This window comes from Astatotilapia calliptera, chromosome 6, assembly GCF_900246225.1.
Source record: "Astatotilapia calliptera chromosome 6, fAstCal1.2, whole genome shotgun sequence".
NCBI classification, from domain to species: Eukaryota; Metazoa; Chordata; class Actinopteri; order Cichliformes; family Cichlidae; genus Astatotilapia; species Astatotilapia calliptera.
In genome coordinates, this window is record NC_039307.1 from 11,586,737 (window position 1) to 11,604,407 (window position 17,671).

Here is a 17,671-nt window from a genome sequence, read left to right on the forward strand (position 1 = left end):
CTGTTTGCGTTTTGTCTTCTTCTCATCAAACATCCCTCTAGAATTGGTTATTCACTGAAAATGAGTCAAGGAGGTGCCACTATCCAAAGAAAAGATCTAAAAAAGCCCCGAGAAGTATTGCTCAGGACCACAAAAGAAAAAGAAAAAAGACACAAATTGTAAATAATAATTACAAGAAAACCTGGGTCCTTGGAAGTAAAATAAAGTTTTGCACAGCACTGTATTTTATTTTAGATTTTCCATTTAATTATTCTCTTTTGTATTACTTTAACAAAATGAATAAAACGTATCATAGTTTAAATTAATTAATAGTTTTAATTAAGTTGGAATTAGTTATAATAACAACATAAATTATACATAGTTAAGATTTACACACAACAACACCTTTCCATTATTTTTATTATTCACTTTTTTATTACATAGTCCATTATTATTTAATGGTGAATTTAGAGTTTAAATGTACATGTATATTAGACTTTTACTATACTTATTATACTTATACTTTATTCTTTAGTATACTTTTACTTTATTGTATAGTTATTTCAGATTAGGTTTGACCTTTTTAAGATTTTTTTTTCATTGTTTTCTAGTTCACTGAGCTTCATGCTATTTTAAGTATATTTTTGTTGTGTTAAACTTAATATTTACATACTGTTTCCTAACCTTGCGATTAATTAATTGCATTTATTTCTAGGGATCTTAAAATTTTTCCACACTTTGAAAAGCCTTTTATTTTGAAGTCGGAGCTGCTGTGTTTCCGGTCGCGTTGTTTCTATTTACTTCTGGTTAGTCCGCCTGTGCGTGACGTCACTAAACGCCCCTCAGGCCGGGTTTTAGGAGCCGCGAAGCGCTCACCTTTCACCTATTAAACCAAATTCGCAGATCTCCAGGCGCTTTGACAGTAATAAAGAAAGCTGACAGGAAACTTACATTTTGGTGCAGTTTGAAGGTTTGGTTACACACTTCAAAAATATTTATTAGACAATTATTACGAATGTTTGACCAATTGTGAGCATTAAAAAAAACCTCTATTAACAAGGATAGGGCTTTAGTTTTTAAATCAGCTTTTGGCACTCACCATAATCTCTCTGGGGACTTATCGTCATTGTTATCCTTTGATAATTTCTACCTGAAATCTAACATTTCTTTCTTTTTCTTTTTTTTTAAACACGCAGGTAAACTGATTCTTTTGCTCAGATAAAAATTAGCTGAGTGCCTCCAAACTGCCTGAGCTGAAATTCTGCATTTAGCAACTGAAGATCAGCCGGGACAAGAAGCGGCTCAGACAGGCTTAACCAGGGTGATATCCAACACTACACTTCTCACTCAACCCCCATTCATCTGCGCTATCTGGGTCAATCGTCTGACTCTGCAGGCCCAAAAGCTAATAATCAACAGTCCCCACTACACAAGCTTAGCATTAACAGCAGGGCCAAACAGTGAATGCATGAGCTTTTACACTACACCTGAACAGTTTTATGTTCTCCTGAGACAGTATGTCCAGGTTTTTGTGTTTACTGAATGATGCGATGCAAGATATCAGCTCAAACCGTTCACCTTTATTGATCCATTTTAGTGTCCAGAGCCGTCACATAACGACACAGAACATGACAGACCAACATTTTCAGTCTGCCAAGCAGCTCTACATTCCCACAACTATTACAAAGAAATAAAAATAAAAAATCAAGTAGTTATTCACAAGAGAGTCCGTGTCACCTTACTTTAAACTGTTGATGCATTTTCCTGTTATTTGGAGCAATTTGATTAGTAAAAATAGATTTTATGGTTGAGTAAAAATTTTATATCTATTTTACCTCCAAAACCGTTCCAGTTTCTAATATGTCCACCTAGGAAAATTAATTGTCCACCTCTGTTGTAAAGTAATATCTACAGTGTATAGATATAATGATATCATCAGATACTAGAATGTGGTGACCACCAAAATCTGGCAGTCATTAGCCCCAAAAATCTAGAATCAGTCAGGCTTATTAAAGTCATTTAAAGCCTTACGGCAACACCAAATTGTGTAATTTACATTTTGAAATTCTACACTCAAGTTTAGGGATGAAAAAAAGTAAAGCCAGCTTACTTTACATTCAGCATATATGAAATGCAAAAGCACGAGGTTGATTTTCCAGACAAACAGCAACATCAAGCAACGTCTAACTTTAGTTTTTACCCATTCAAGTAAAGCAGTTACAAAACTGTCATACTGCTAAAAAATGGTTTACTCTTTAAAAACAGGCACTGTGTTATTGGTAACACTCGAGCCTTACACAAAGCCATGCATTAACTCCATTCGTGTATTTGTGCCACAATTGATCCCTCATAAATGTCCTTGTGGTTTCATATACAGTACAGTACAAAAGTTTGTTTTCTCCATACATTAACAACATAAGTAATCACCAAGCCTACTTATTATTAGTTTGTCTATGCTGCTCTATAAAGCATTTATGTATGTTTCTTTAATAAGTAGTATTCACATGTCATAAATGACAAAAAAAAAAAATCATCTCAAGGTAGATTTCTTCAGATTTTAGTGAGTAAAAAGTGCACACAGTGCTCTGCATTATCTGAAAGACTGTATAAACACAACTAACATGACAAACATACAAAAAACAAACAAACAAACAAACAAACCCCCCCCCCCAAAACCCCCAATGTAGTCCTGAGTGGATGAATACATCATGTTGCTGCAGGTCTATTATAGACACATATTACCAGCACCTTGCATTAACAAGTCTGTAAATATAACAGGCGAGTTCATCATTATTCATTATTAAAGTGATTTAGTCGTAATAAAATCTGTTACTTTGTATTTTGTTATGGCGCCCAGTTAAAATTCTTCAGGAAACATACACCCATAGAAAAACAGTCTTCTTGGAAATAAAAGGAGTATATGATCTCTTGCTTGAGCTTACATATGGGTGACAGTTTCTTTTATCTTTAATAAATGCCAACATTTTGTGGAGTGGATTTATGTGTACGTCAGTAATGAGGGTCACAGTCTTCCACCATGCTGTCTGTGATGTAGTTGACTTTTAGCACCTCCTGGTAATACTCCTTCTCTACTTGTGTGTTGACGGTCCAGGCTACAACCTCGACACCCCTCTGGGCCCAGTACTGCACATAGTCCCTGCAGACAGGACACACAATCGGTGAGTGATGTTCATCTGGTCTGAATGACCCAAAAAGAACTTTTTAAGGATGAGTACAAAGCAACGATAACTTTTTTGGTATAACTTAAAAAAAATAAATGTAAAAGTGAGATACTTAATATATACAAATATATGTAATGTTTAGATTTCCTCCTATTGATGATCCACAACAATAAACCCGAGCATGGAATAAGACAGTTAGCAGTGCCATTGAAATGTACCTCTAACACATCTGTATTCTAATGAAATCTAACGCATATATAGAATATATCACTGTATGTTCCAGCTACAAAACTCACTGTGAGACAAAGTTCTTCTGTATCAGGAACGCCGAAACGCCACAGAGCTTCCACAAAACATTATGGTGTGCCCAGTCCAACAAGATGTCCATGACAGTCATCCAGTGATGTTTCCACAGCGATGAAAAACGTGGGGCACCGTCCCCGAACCGGCTCAGGCTCCAAGGCCGGTGGGTCAGTGCCGTGACCACATCTGGGTCACTCTGTCTCATCTAGACACAAAGTGTTGGTGAACATTAGCATGCTGTTTTGTTAGAAAGCAATTTGTGTATTTGTTTCCCCACTCTTTCTGAGTCAACACTATTTATTACAATACGTTTTTAACTTAACTCTTAGACTGTGCAAAAATAACTACAATTAAAACTGTAAACTACTTTGAGCCACATGTCAGCTGATGTCAGGTCATCTTAGCGTTCACTTTAATTGGTAACAAATGAATGAAAATAGGAACCAAGAGCTAAGGCACTAAGAGCTGTGTGCTCATACTGTTTAATTAGTCTTGTAATCCATCACCTAAATTTATTCAAGATTGGTTATCAAAAGGTGTTTGGGCAATTGCCCATTTTGTAGATGAGGAAGGACATGTTCTAGGACATCAAGATTTTTGCCAAAAGTTTAATATCCAATGTTCTAAAAGTAAATTTAATCGGGTTATAAAATCCATTCCATTGTCACTTAAAAACATAGTTGTAAATGATATAATATATTCTGACATCTCCCCCAAGTTAAGGCAATTATATATAGATGGTATTCGATTTTGTGATGTTAAATGCAACAATAAGTTTCTTAGATCTTCATTAAGGAGTCTTTATTCTCCAAATTTACTTAGACGTAATTACATATTAAAAGATTTCCAAAGGGAAGAAATTGAAAAAATAAGAACTGATTATATCACCTTCCCTATCCCTCCTAAAGGGAAAGAAGTCCAATTTAAAATCTTGAATAAAATTTACCCGACAAATAGACTCCTTAGTGATAGATTCAAAATAGAAACGGGTAATTGTGTATTTTGTGAAACAGAAGAGGAGGATTTGGACCATCTATTCTTTTTGTGCAATTTTATACAAATATTTTGGTTGGATTTTCATACCTGGCTTTATTCCAGTGGGATTCAAATTACCCCATTTACCTTAAATATGATAATGTTTGGAGTGTTTTTGAAAGAAAAGAAAGCTAATTATGGTGTTAATGTGTTATTAATCTTGTGTAAGTATTTTATACATAAATGTCGCTTTTTTAAGATTAAACCAACACTGGCTCACTGGAAAAACGACCTAAACCTGTTGGTTAAATCTTTGACTTTAGTTAAAAAGAAAAAGGCTGCTTTTTTTGTTTCCTTTGTAGAAGATTTTGATTTAGTGAGTTAATAATCTGGTAAATGTGACCCCATCTTTATATTTTATTTTCACTATATATGAAAGTTGCTAATATGTAAGAAATGTTTATTCTCTGAATCTGTAATATATGGTGCATTTTGTTTGTATGTTTATATTACTAATAAAAGAAAAAAAAAAAAAAATCCATCACCTAAATGTGTCTAGGAGGTGCAAAGTGTAACACACAGATATCCGCTTATCCTACTCAGGGTTGCGGAGCGGCTGGAGCCTGTAACGGCTGCCACCCTGCACACCCTGGACAGGTCTCCAGCCTGTCGCACTGCTAACACAGAGGAATACTTACATCCACACCTACGGCCAATTTAGAATCAGCAATTAACCTACCCCAAAAACTATGGTAGGAAGCCAGAGTACTCAGAGAGAACCCACAGAGACATGGGAAGAAAATGCCAACTCCACACAGAAAGGCCCGGGCCAAATGCTTGATTTGGACCCAGGACCTTCATACTATGAGGCAACAGCGTTAACCACGTTGCCAATGTGCTGCAAGTTTAAAAAAAATAAAATAAAAAAAAAGTTCTGAAAGTGGTCAGGGTTCATAATCATGCATAGAGAACTTTGAACTTCTAGTTTATAGCAGAAGTTAATTAATGTAGGATAAATAAGATAAGCTGACCCACACAAACTTGTTTCTACATTTCTTCTTGTGTTTTTTTTGTTTCACTGTGTGCAGCCAAACTGTCTGAACTTTGTGCATCTTTATCTTTTGTACTTTTTAAGGGTGTGTAATTGCAGCGTTGAAATTACCCCTTTGGGAACAAACGGTGCTACGTGACCTGACAGTCACCAGAAACTCTTCATGTCTGGAATTTGATTCTTTATACTACATATTAGTTTACCTCGGTGTATTTTCTTCTAAATTGTAATTTTCCTCTAGTTGGACTAGATCGTATGAAGAAAACCACAGAGAAAAATCCCCCCTGAAAAAATAGTGTGTTTACTGACATGAACTAAGCTTTAAACTCTTCAGATATGAGCCGTCTTACCCTGTAGATGACTTTGGGCTCGAAGGAGCAGACAATGCTGCTGTTGTAGAGGACCGGATATTTCTTATACAATTCCTTTAGAGCTGCGGCTGCCTGAGTAGGAAGAAGAAACAAATGGTTATCGTAGGTCATTCAGCTGTTTGCAGATTTAATGTTTTTGCTTGTGGGTGTTCCTCTCCGACCACTAGGTGGTAACTAGCAGCTGTGTATGCACAGGCATACGGGCCCGCAAATCATAAATGTCAGTACGTGAGCCTCCAACCACAACTGCAGCTTTCCCTTCCTTAAAAACGTGCAAATGCTGCACTTAAGGAGTTGAGTGAATACCCTAACTTTAAGCTAAGAGACTACTGCCCCTGGCTCAGTTTTTATGTTGCCAACACAAACAAAGTTACATTTGGTTGTTAAAGAGCAAACAAACAAGGAACGTCTAACAGCATGCACAATGTTACCACACAAACAAAACATTGCTTATCAGTGGTGCTGTCCTCAATCTGTGAGAAGCTGTGTGTGTGTCCGTGTGCGTTTTAGGGGTTTGTTATTTGTTTGAGTACAGACAAACCTGGAACATGTGTTCTGGACGTCTTAAAGTGCGTCAGCGTTAGTAGTGTTTCTCTTCTCTGGATATTCCCCGGTATGACTCTGGCTTGCCACAACTAATTTTAATGATTAGTTTTGTGTAACTAATAGAGTGGTGACATGTATTATAGTGCCATTCTATTGGTAATGAATAAAAAAGTAGAAATGGCAGACTTGTGATCAGTTTGTATCAAGCCATCACTAAAATCAACACGGGCAAACTGTGACGATGATGATGTGCAATCTCTCAGTTATGCAGGCAGTTTTGTTGGCGTTACCTCATCTGGATGACCTTTGACATCAAAGTAGATGGTTAGCTGCAGTTTGATGCATTCCTCCACTGCCTCCTCCAGGGTGGGGATCTTCTCTCCTGCAAACTTGTCCCTGGTGGAAATAAAACAAGTAAGGCTCGTTTTAACTGGATTTCTTTTTATATTGTGCCAGTGATCTTTCATACGTCTCACTACACAGTTTGCCAAAGTCACTTATATACTCGTTCACTCTTATCTAGCATAAGTTTCCGGTTCTCCGCCGTTTACCTGCTCCGATATTTCCCTGGGCTATATCTTTCAGTTAGATATTTGATCCTTGGCACATCCAATCTACATGCCGTCCTCGGGCAAAATAGTGTTTATCTAACACAGCACAATCAAACTGTCATAGAGAAAGTATTATTTGAACATGTGTGTAAATGGGTTAATTTGGGGTTTGTGTAAGCAAAAACCTATGAACTTCTTGTTAAGAGTCTGAAATTATTCGTTTAAAACGCTTATACATAAGCATGAATTATTCAGATGTGTAACCACTTTGCCAAGGTCTGGACAAAGACACACACAGTCCATCTTAGATGAGAGGAAATAACCCAGGAACCACTGAGGCTCAAACCTGTCATGAACTGGAAACTGCTGGAATACCAGTGTCACAGTGAAGCATAGACTGAGAGGGAGCTGACTAAGAAAGAAGACACTGCTCCAAAATTGACACCTTCAAGCTCAACTGCAATTTGCAGCTGTCCACATGGATAAACCAAAAGCCTTCAAAACAAAAGTTTTATGGTCTGATTAGACAAAGATTGAGCTCTTTGGTTACAATGCCAAGAGATGTGTTTGTAGGAGTGACGGAGAAGCTTTCAAACCTAAGAACACTGTACTATCTGTCAAGCATGGTGGTAGGTAGCATCATGCTCCGGGGGTGTTTTGCTGCCAGTGGTACAGTGCACAAATTGGTTGGAATAGTGAGCATTGTTAATATGGTAGTATATAATTTTTATATTTCTGTGTTATTGTAAAGTCATTTAAGTTAAAGTTTAAAAAATGCATACGCCCCCCAGTGACTAATATATTACTTTAAACGTTGGATATGATCCAGTAGAAACTGAAATATTTTCTTATTTGTGTGACCCTGACTTTTGACCTTGAAACATTACACACTAGAATCTGTGTATTTTGTTATCTTTACCCATATGATTGGAGCAGAACTGGCTGAAAGCTTTGGCATTGATAAGCTGTAACAACTTTAAGATAAGATATAATCATCCAGTGTGTGATTTTGCAAAACTTTATGCCGTCATTGTGACATCATATGGCGTCACATTGAAAAAAAAAAACTGTGTTGTACAGCTCTCTCCATGCGCAGTGAAGGCCAAGGTGAAATGCTCGACCACCTAGGTACTCATTTCTAACAATGCCTTGTATATTGCTTTAAAGTTTAAAGACAGATTATAAATTGTGGATAACAAAGTTTTTACTGAATTTCACATTTGGTGTAACCTTGTAACCTCAAATTGATCAAAATAAAATTAAAAATTAAATCTTGTGTTGTGGCTTCTGTGTACGCTAGACCGCTAACAAACAGACAAACTGAGCGGATTACATACGTCCTCCCTTCGAGGGGAAAATTACCTTATTTCAGTGGATGTTTAAACCTGCTAGTATATTAGTGTGGAAGAACCTGTATCACATTAAAGCACCTCACTACCGTGTGCTTTGTTTGCGCCTTCCTGACTATACGCTTCTTTCTTACCTGAGTCGATGTTTAGCAGCTGCATCCAGTTTAGCCAGCTCTGACATTTTCATCTTGCTGAGGAATCCTGACCCACTGGTGGTTCGGTCCACGGTCTCATCATGCATCAGTATTGGGACGCCATCTGCTGAGAACTCCAGGTCCAATTCCACACCAGTCGCCCCATTCTTACTGGCCTACAACAGAACAGACAATTTTTGTCTGCACTTGATGTTTTTTCAGATGGAGTTGGTGATCACAAATCTGCCCTAAAACCCAAAAGTCATTCCTACCTTCCTTATGAACTTTGCAGCTTAATTTGCAACTACTATACAACAAAATTAGCCATAAAGCCATGATCCATCTGAAGAAAATTTTACTTGACTAGCAAACTGAGTATATCTGTTCTCTATGTGTTGACCTATAAATGGGGGTATATCACAGTTAAGAAATACTCTTCGAAAGTGTACACCATTGCAACAAAGTCTGTACACTAAAAAGCACTAGCAGGTGTATTTTTGACTTGCAAATTTCTGGCTCAGAACACTCGCACCTCATATACACCTGATATAAACATGTGGTCTGTATTCGGTATCTTTATTTGTATAAATTAAAAACCAATACATGGGACTACTCATATCCAGATGCTATTAGATTAATTATTACTCACACATCTTTACTTTATCTCAACATGCAGATTAGTTAAACGAGGCTGGCTAGTTGGGAACTGGCTGATAACATTGTGATACAAGGTGCTGCTGGAAGAGTGGTGGCCTTAAAATGCATGTTCTCTGTGCTGGTAAGTTGTCCAGATACAAACTGGGCGTGAATACCAGAAGTTAAAGACGTCGCAGTAGTTCCCCTTGCAACCACGGCCATAACAAAAAAAGGGCAAATGAAGGATAATCGCTCCAAAACCCTCCCCACCTCATTCTCTCACCTCTAAGATAGATGCTATCGTGTTCTCCGGTGCATCGTGCCCGCCGCCCCGGTGAGCGATCACCGACACCTTGCCCGTGCCCGCCGTGCCCTTGACTGGGTGGAGTACCTTCTGGGTTCGGCTGGACGGTACCTGTGGGAAGCGGAACATTGCTAGAAAGAGACAGAGGGAGGCGGTGATGATCACTGTCCACACCGGGCTTCGGGTCCCCAGCAGGATCCCCACGAAGATAAGGGAGTACAGCGTGGCTTCATCTCCTAGCTGGAGCATCGTTGTCCTCTTTTTGTCTTCTCCACCTGTCCCACAGCAGAAGATAGCACCTGGCAGGAAATGTTCCGCATTTAAGGTGTGGGACGTTTACTGTCCTAATTTTAGTTTCTTTAAACGACCTAAATGAGATAAGAACATGTTTTGCCCAGCGATAAAACACTCATTACCAAGAGACAGTCCCCGTGACTCGAAGAGAACTGCTGATTTACGCTTCCCGGTGGATGCTTCCGCATTTAAGCTAACATCCTCAAAATGAATTTGATGTATTCAAAATTATAATAAAATTGTAATTATTATTCTTACTGAGCTGTCACAGAGCGATGATTGACAGCTTTCTCACAGGATGTCTCGGAACAACATAAAAAAAAAAAGTTAAATAAACATTAACAAAAAACCCCCGAGACGTTAAAGGTGAGCACATCCGGGTTGCACCGCATAACTGCTTCCTGTTAGCTCCCATTCATATCATTTGGTGATCCATCTTTCTTGTTTTTGCATTTTTCTTTCATTTAGCCGGTCTCTGATCATGGTAAGCCTCGTTTTATATCCAAACTCTTATCCAGCATTGACTTTTATTATCAGTAAGATTAATTTTTAGCCACAGAAGGTCATTAGTGCTGTGCCAGGGCTGTGTGTTTTCTACAGTCATTGGTGACAGCTCAGTCAAGACATGTGCACCTTCAGGTTGTTTTATTCCACACAGCGGCTACACAACAGCTGCTGTACATATACTGCAAGTGTTCGTCTGGGTATACCACTTGTATTTTTTTAAGCAACTGCACAATATTATATTTTGTATATTACTGCAATAACAACGTACAGTGCACAAAATAAGTGAAGTAGAGAGTACAGACAGGGTGGAGTGGGTGGAGATGAAGGCCAGAGGTGATATATGACGGGAGGATAGCAGCAAGAGTGACGGGGAAGGTTTGCAAGATCAAAGCCAGCTTTATTGTTAAAGACCATATGTACAGTATTGATGAACTATGTTAGGAAATACTGACAGAGAATTTGCAGTTTTTTTAAAGTTATTTTGTTAACGGGGATCTAGTCTAAGGTGTTTGTGTACGTTTTGTCTTGGTTTGTGTTAAAGTTAATTTTTGATGCATCAGTTGGCTGATCCAGGAGTTATTTTATTAAGTGGTGTAGTCAGTTTGTTCTCATAGATGTTAGCTAATCAAATATTCTATATTCTATATCATCAACATAATAACAGTTTTGTCTCCAAACATGTCATGTTGAATTTATCTGTTTGATGTCATTTATCTATCTACAGATCAGGTCACTTCTCCGGTGCAGATTAACTCCCCACGTCCTGTCCTTCACCAGAGGATCAAGTCTGCCCGCAGCTCGAACACCTTCCAGTTTGCAGCCTTGTTCACAAAGTCTCAGGCCAATTCAGCAACACCTACATGGACCTGTTATCCCCAAAATCACAGCCTTTGTTAAATACTCGGATGTGTCCACAGAGAAGTACACTATGATTTACACCCTGCCATACATTAAGCTCCTTAGAGCTGTGTCCAGGCTCAAACTCCTCCAAACTGCAATAACTGTGGTCATCTTGCCCCCGGTGTACGTCCTCTACTTTCAGGGAGCTGCCTCCACCTTTCTTGTCAGCTACACGACAGGGATAGCTCTGTTTGCTGGTGCTATGCTGTATACTGCCAGTTACTTCTTCAGAAGGGTGGTGGGAATGATGTATCTGGATCCGTCTCAGACCACCCTCAAAGTGTCCCACCTCACTTTCTGGGGAAAGCGCCACGATATGTACCTGCCGGTGTCAGATGTCATGACCATTGGAGACACAGGGGACTCCGTAAATGAGACCATACTGAAATTTAAGAGATACAGCAGTCAGGAGACTCTGTATTTCTCTACTCATTTTGGACGTGTGGTGGATGAACAGGCTTTTAAAAAGGTGTTTGGAAGTTTAAAATGATTATTTGTTTAGAAAAAAAATGTGAGGTATTCTGAATAGTATTATGAAAACATAACATATTAAGAGATGCATCTATTGTCCATGAACAATATTCTAAATGAAAACACATTATACAGTGGAGGACGCTTGCTGTTATATTTTATATCTAAGATATTTTAGCTGACATAGATCTGAATCATCCACAGTTGATAAATTACTGGTTTATTATTATTATTATTTTTTTAATCTTAATTAAGGTTGAGAACTAAGATTGCATTAAAAAAAAAAAATCTGGTCTGTGGTAGGTTAACAGTTGTTTACTAAATGGTGACTATGTATGCAGCTGAAATAAAAGATCAGGTGAGATTGGCCTAACATTGTCCGAATAGTCATGTTGCATCATCAGACCATGATAGGATAGCTCCACAGGTCAGACACCACATGTCCTTTTTGCTGCAAGCTCCAAAGAATTTATCCCCTCCTGATGTTGATTTTTTTTGTGTGTTAGGTTAAAGTGTAAACCTAAAAACTCTGTTATTGTGTAAAATGCATTAAAGAAAGTATTCTTCAACATTGTTTTTGACTGGGCTAGGGTTGGGGCATCCTGGCTGTAGAAACAGGGAATTATTCACACATTTTGCCTCAGGTTTGGTTCAAAGAAATGTCACTTTGGGACCAGTTTCTCTTGCTGAGTTTTTAAGAACCTGTGAGTTTTCAGTTCTATCTTGGTTAAGATGTTTTCTGACATCCAGAAATAGAAGTAGAGCGGGTTAACTACCAGCTGGTGATTTGATCCAGGTTTCTTGGCTCATGTCAAAGTGATTTGCAAATATGAAGGCGTGTGTATCATAGATAAAGAGCTTTTATAAATGTTTTCCGAGTTCTCAGAAACAGTAGAAAAGCACTGCACAAACATGTATCATGGACATATTGCCACATATGGCCACAGCTTCACAAAGCTTTTTATTTCCTCTTTGAAAAAGACAAAACAAAAAACATGTGACTCTACGTGTCTCATGAAAGAACAGCTTTCACGCTGTTATTATGGACCTGGACCGATTTTAGTTTGTCTAGAAGTTCAAAATTGCAGCGTTAACAGAGCTAGCCACATGTGGAGGTCTGTGAATGTAACGTTGGTTAACCACTTCGGTCCAGACTGACATATCTTGACAGTTCCAGATTGATTGGATTATTTTTTGTACTGTGACAAAAATTAAACAATCATGAAATTTGCAAATCATTTGGATAACGATTGTATTCATAATATTAGAACAGAGCAGAAGAGAGGCACGGTTTGTCTGGTGAATGTGATGGTGGATGAAAAACACGACATGTTTTGTGTTTCAGAAGGACTAAATGTAGACAAAGTAAATGGATATTGGTAGAGACTGCAGCGTGTTGTGCGCTCTGCTGAGAAGGTGATTGGCTGCAGACTCCCATCTTTGCAGGACCTGTACACCTCCAGGACACTGGGGCGTGCAGCTCGGATCTCAGCTGACCCTTCTCACCCTGGACACAGTCTGTTTGACCTGCTCCCCTCAGGCAGGAGGCTCCGGTCCATTCACACCAGAACCTCTCGCCATAAGAACAGTTTCTTCCCCTCTGCTGTTGGACACATGAACAATAACCATATGACTGTTCCCACCACTAACACATGACCCTACGCTGTGTCACTGCATCATTCCATGTTTGGCACTGATCACCACCTGCACTCATGTATATATCTTTCTACGTAGCACTCATAATTCTTATTCTCATGTATATATCTCATGTATATCTCATGCACATATCTTTCCACGTAGCACTTTTAATTCTTATCCCTACTTTTATTTTTTTCCATGTCTATTTAAGTGCTATTTATGACACTATGTTTGCACTGAAGCAAGCAGACCAATCTGCTTCAGTCTCAGGGTGAAATGAAATGACAAAAATGCAATCCTTTAAAATCGCTGACTTCAGAAAAGTTTGGAGAAGTGTGTCTCGTGCTTGCAAGAACTCAAGATCTTTAATGAAAACTGAAATAATGCATATGCTGAATTCATTTCTCATTGTGTAAGGGGGAAACAAATTTCCAAAAACGGTTTAAAAATTCATGGTGTGTGCAAAATGAATTGTTTGAACTTTAGGGATCTTTTTGCATCAAAAACCTTCAAAACTCCAAAAACATTCCCGTCAGTTTGACCATGACGATTGAGCTCAAAGCTTAGTTACATCCTGCTTAATGAAGGCTTCTTGTGCACCTGATACACAGTTAGTGAACGCTCCACAAAAGCTGTTAAGTGTGTAGAGATCGTTTTGACAACAGGTGTTTCAGGTAAAAAAAACATGAACATTAAAATTTGTGTCCACTTCAAATCCAAATGTCTTCAGTTACACTCATTTGTAAGAACTTTCTCAGCCTAAAACTCTGCAGAGATGTTTCCAGTGAATTCTACACATCAGCAGCAATCCTATCAACTCAATAGAAACACTCGCAATACGTGATTTATAAGCACTCACTCAGTTTAATCTGACTCATCAGTATGTGCCTCTGGGGTGGATTGTTGGCTTTCTCTTGCTTTTATACATTTGTTTGTTTGTTTGTTTCTCTTCCTTCATGTTTTTCATGTCACAGAACATGATTTGAAATTGATCCATACAAAGTATTGGTGAATTTTAACATAGCAGATGCAAATGTTGAAGAAACGATTTATATTAGAAAGAAAAAAATCTTTAAACATTTCAATTGACCAATAAAAAGTCAAAGAACAGAATTAGTTCACAAAATATTTTAATGTTGAGTTGCTTCAGAAGGAATTCAAACAGATTTTTCTTCCTTTGTCTTTGCACACCTTACTGTATTTATCTTTAAATGTATACAATAAAAACTCCACCATAACAAAGTGGAAACATGTTTTTAGAATCTATTGCATATTTACAGTCCTCCCTGACCAAGGTCCTCTCTTGGTTGGTTACTTTGCCTCAAGTGTTCAACTCTCATAAGAGTCCTTAACACTAAAACTGTTCAAAAACATTTTAATAACATAACAGAAGAGTATGCATTTAATATTTCTACATCCATAAAGTGTCGCTTAACTCAAAGTGCATGCATCATAAAATAGCTTTTCAAACAACTGCATCACTGCAAAAGCTCTTTCACCGACATAAGCTGTTTCTGAAGTAGAAAGCTGTGTCACATAAAGTACCAGGCAGTAAACCCAGCCAGGGCGGCCATCCAGGCAGCCAGAACCACCTGGCAGGGCGGATGTCTGAGAAGTGTCATGGCTAACTGGCACGCATGCGTAGGATTTCCACTAACAGCTGTTCAGAGGAGACATGAAGATGAGAACACAGAAAAAAGGAGGGAAAAAAAACAGGATAATTGAATTAGGTACTTCATGTAACTTTGTAGCTATGAATGGTCTGACACTTTGCACTCAGACATCCCACAGTTAAAAGGATCCCTTTTAACTGAAGTCCATGATGACACTGTCCAATCTTTTAAAGGCAAGTCTATAAACTATTATCAAACTGAGCACCAAATTTTTAACTTTCTATCTGCAGAATGAAATGCAAGAAACAAAATTTCATAAATACAGTAAAGGGGATGCATTTCTTACCCATTTTAGCTGCATAATATGGACACTTGTTGATATCTCCACCCTCCATCATCTCTGCATGACTGTGTCCAAACCCTGCATCTTGGACCTCCTCTTTGATAGTCTTTCCAAGCTCTTCAAGTTCTGTGAATACCTTTTTGTAAATAATAAAATTAAATATTTATTAACTTTAAATTTATCTTTCAAACAATGCACCTTTTTGCAAATTGCTGTACATTGTATAATTCCTATAAGCAGTTTCCTCACCATCATGTTGAAGCCAAAAGCCTGATTAGATTCTTCCACAATCCTGTCTTTGGTCTCAGCGTCCAGTTCCAGCTCATTCATCCTGCTTCGGTAAAGCTGCTTGAAGCCTTTGTGACTGTGGATTCCCTCAAACTGGTAGAAATTGAGACCTTCTCCTGTTGAGGGGAGCTTTAAAGCCCTCTGTGCCACTTTCTTAAGGATCTGTCCACCTGAGAGATCACCCATGTAGCGGGTGTAGGAGTGGGCCACTAACAACACTGGGTCCTTCTCCCCCACCTCATGGATGCGGTCCACATAAGGCTTGGTGCCTGCAGAGAGGCTAATCTGAAGAGAGAGAACAACTGTGAAAGTCCAGTTGATTAAATACAGCTTTTGGGATGATGATACCTGTATAATCATAACTTAAGTGCCAGAAAAGACCAGCATTCTCTGGGACTGACATATTTATCCTCCATATGCTTCCTACTGACCTGGTTTTCCCAGTCTTCTCCATAGAAATACTCAAGGTCCTGGGCCAGGGCCTCACGCCGGTGCAGCTCTACGGGGAAATAGATTGGAGCGATATGATGATGGTCTTTGTTCTTCTCAATCTCCTCCTCCATAGCCGAGTAGACAAAATATAGAGCTGCTGTGCCTCTCTGACAGCAGAGGGAGGAAAGAGGGGAGAATAAGTGGGTCAGAGTCAGACATAAAGTGTTTCATCTAGCAGAAACTGTTAGACATAATATACAGTTAAATGGTGAAATATGATTTTATTTGATAAACTGATGTTCCAGACAGCTCACATTTTGCCAGTTTCTTTGGCAGCATTTTTCTGATCATGCCTTAGAACCAAGGCAAAGCATAGATCGAGACTTTATCACACTGACAACACCAAATGTAGGCCTATGTCTCTAAGCACTTTCAATATACAGGGTCAAACTGAAGACCTTTGTGTGACGCTCTCCTGTGTGCAGTAGTTCATTACTTTCACTGGTTCACAACTTTAGCTGCCTTAATTCTTGCCTTTATATAGTGAAAAATCAAACCTTAAACAGCTCTCTTTTAATGCGTCCCCTGAGGAAATCTTTTACAAACTGGCAGTTCTCTGCTCTGTCGTGGGCCTCCTTGGTCCCCTCGGCCAACAGCTCAGACAGGTCTGTTGGACTTGGTGAAGCAGAAACGGACAGGAAGGGCAACACAAAAGAACACTTAGCCGTTTATCTGAATGACAAAATAGCAGCAAAGATAAATTGCTGCTTATTTACTTTGTTTTCTTCATACCTGAGAACTTCATCATCATTGTCATCGTCCAAAGCAATCATTGCCCTTCCTTTTTTGGCACTGTTGGGCTCTGGTGGGAATTCGTTTTCCATTATACTGGTTATATTTTGCCCTTAATAAGAAAAGGCAGATATTTAAAGAAAAATGTACAGGAAAAACAAATACGAGCAGGAAATAAAAGAAAAGATTTAAATCATCAAAATAAACAACTTGTCACCAGTTAAAATTATTTATTTAAAGTAAAAAATATATATGCTTGTGTAGCCTAATACGGTTACGGTTAAACAGCCTGTTTACAAGGTTACAATATCACTTTCTAACGTGACAGCAAAAGCAGTTTGTGTCCTTTAATGCACCACATTTCCCTGTTAGCTGATCAAGCGCCAGGTGAAGGAATTACTGTGTTATCCCTTTAACGCATCTTCTTAAAAACCTTAGTTTTGGGAGAAATATTTCACAGACAGAGGCCGATAGCCACAGCTGACATCTGAAGGGAACAGTTACAAAACTGACGCTGCACGTACGTGTGTTTCGTAAGTAGCTACCGTTATAGTTACACTGTGCTGCTCACACGTTAAAGACCCGCTCTGTGTGTGTGAACACAAACACAAACAGCGTGTTATTACAATGTTTTAGGGATACGACAATGAAAAGCTAACTCACCTTGTCACAACACCGCCTGCACTGCTCGTCCCCAAACAGCAGGATTCAACGTTCACGGGGCACGCGTGACAACAAACCAATCGGTGGGTTCCCTTTAGTTGAGGTGCATTCTGATTGGTTAAGTCCTCAGCTTATACACCAATCAAAGGTTCGTTTGTTGTTTTGATACTCTTGATTGGTATTTATCCTTATTGATGTACAACGGCTTAAATTTAGTCACGTATTAGTCACGTATTTCGGTTATTTGTTTGTTTAGCTCCTGTGGGTTGTGGTTTAATTGAAGATAGGTGTATATGATGGCACTTACACTCTAGCCTACTTATACACTGTTCAAAAATGCATACAGTCA

General features: G+C 38.6%; 3 protein-coding genes across 4 annotated transcripts; 1 reads left to right on the forward strand and 2 right to left on the reverse strand.

Annotated features, from left to right (window-relative positions):
* Positions 1 to 1,539: 1,539 nt before the first annotated feature.
* Positions 1,540 to 10,014, reverse strand: gde1 (glycerophosphodiester phosphodiesterase 1). Of its 2 annotated transcripts, XM_026170311.1 has the most exons (7): positions 9,798 to 10,014; positions 9,361 to 9,680; positions 8,442 to 8,617; positions 6,698 to 6,803; positions 5,841 to 5,933; positions 3,458 to 3,669; positions 1,540 to 3,136 (listed from the first exon to the last, which is right to left on the reverse strand). In XM_026170311.1, the coding sequence occupies exons 2-7, from the start codon at positions 9,628 to 9,630 to the stop codon at positions 2,989 to 2,991; spliced, it is 1,005 nt and encodes a 334-aa protein (XP_026026096.1). In that variant the 5' UTR covers positions 9,631 to 9,680; positions 9,798 to 10,014; the 3' UTR covers positions 1,540 to 2,988. The 2 variants fall into 2 exon arrangements, with proteins under 2 accessions (XP_026026096.1, XP_026026095.1); XM_026170310.1 differs by having other exon boundaries at positions 9,361 to 10,014.
* Positions 10,015 to 10,061: 47 nt separating this feature from the next.
* tmem186 (transmembrane protein 186) lies at positions 10,062 to 12,122 on the forward strand. The gene is made up of 2 exons (XM_026170312.1): positions 10,062 to 10,159; positions 10,907 to 12,122. The coding sequence occupies exons 1-2, from the start codon at positions 10,157 to 10,159 to the stop codon at positions 11,570 to 11,572; spliced, it is 669 nt and encodes a 222-aa protein (XP_026026097.1). The 5' UTR covers positions 10,062 to 10,156; the 3' UTR covers positions 11,573 to 12,122.
* Positions 12,123 to 14,304: 2,182 nt separating this feature from the next.
* Positions 14,305 to 17,436, reverse strand: hmox2a (heme oxygenase 2a). Its single transcript, XM_026169272.1, has 7 exons — positions 17,323 to 17,436; positions 16,660 to 16,771; positions 16,425 to 16,542; positions 15,867 to 16,034; positions 15,397 to 15,720; positions 15,151 to 15,283; positions 14,305 to 14,851 (listed from the first exon to the last, which is right to left on the reverse strand). The coding sequence occupies exons 2-7, from the start codon at positions 16,749 to 16,751 to the stop codon at positions 14,724 to 14,726; spliced, it is 963 nt and encodes a 320-aa protein (XP_026025057.1). The 5' UTR covers positions 16,752 to 16,771; positions 17,323 to 17,436; the 3' UTR covers positions 14,305 to 14,723.
* Between the last annotated feature and the right edge of the window lie 235 nt (positions 17,437 to 17,671).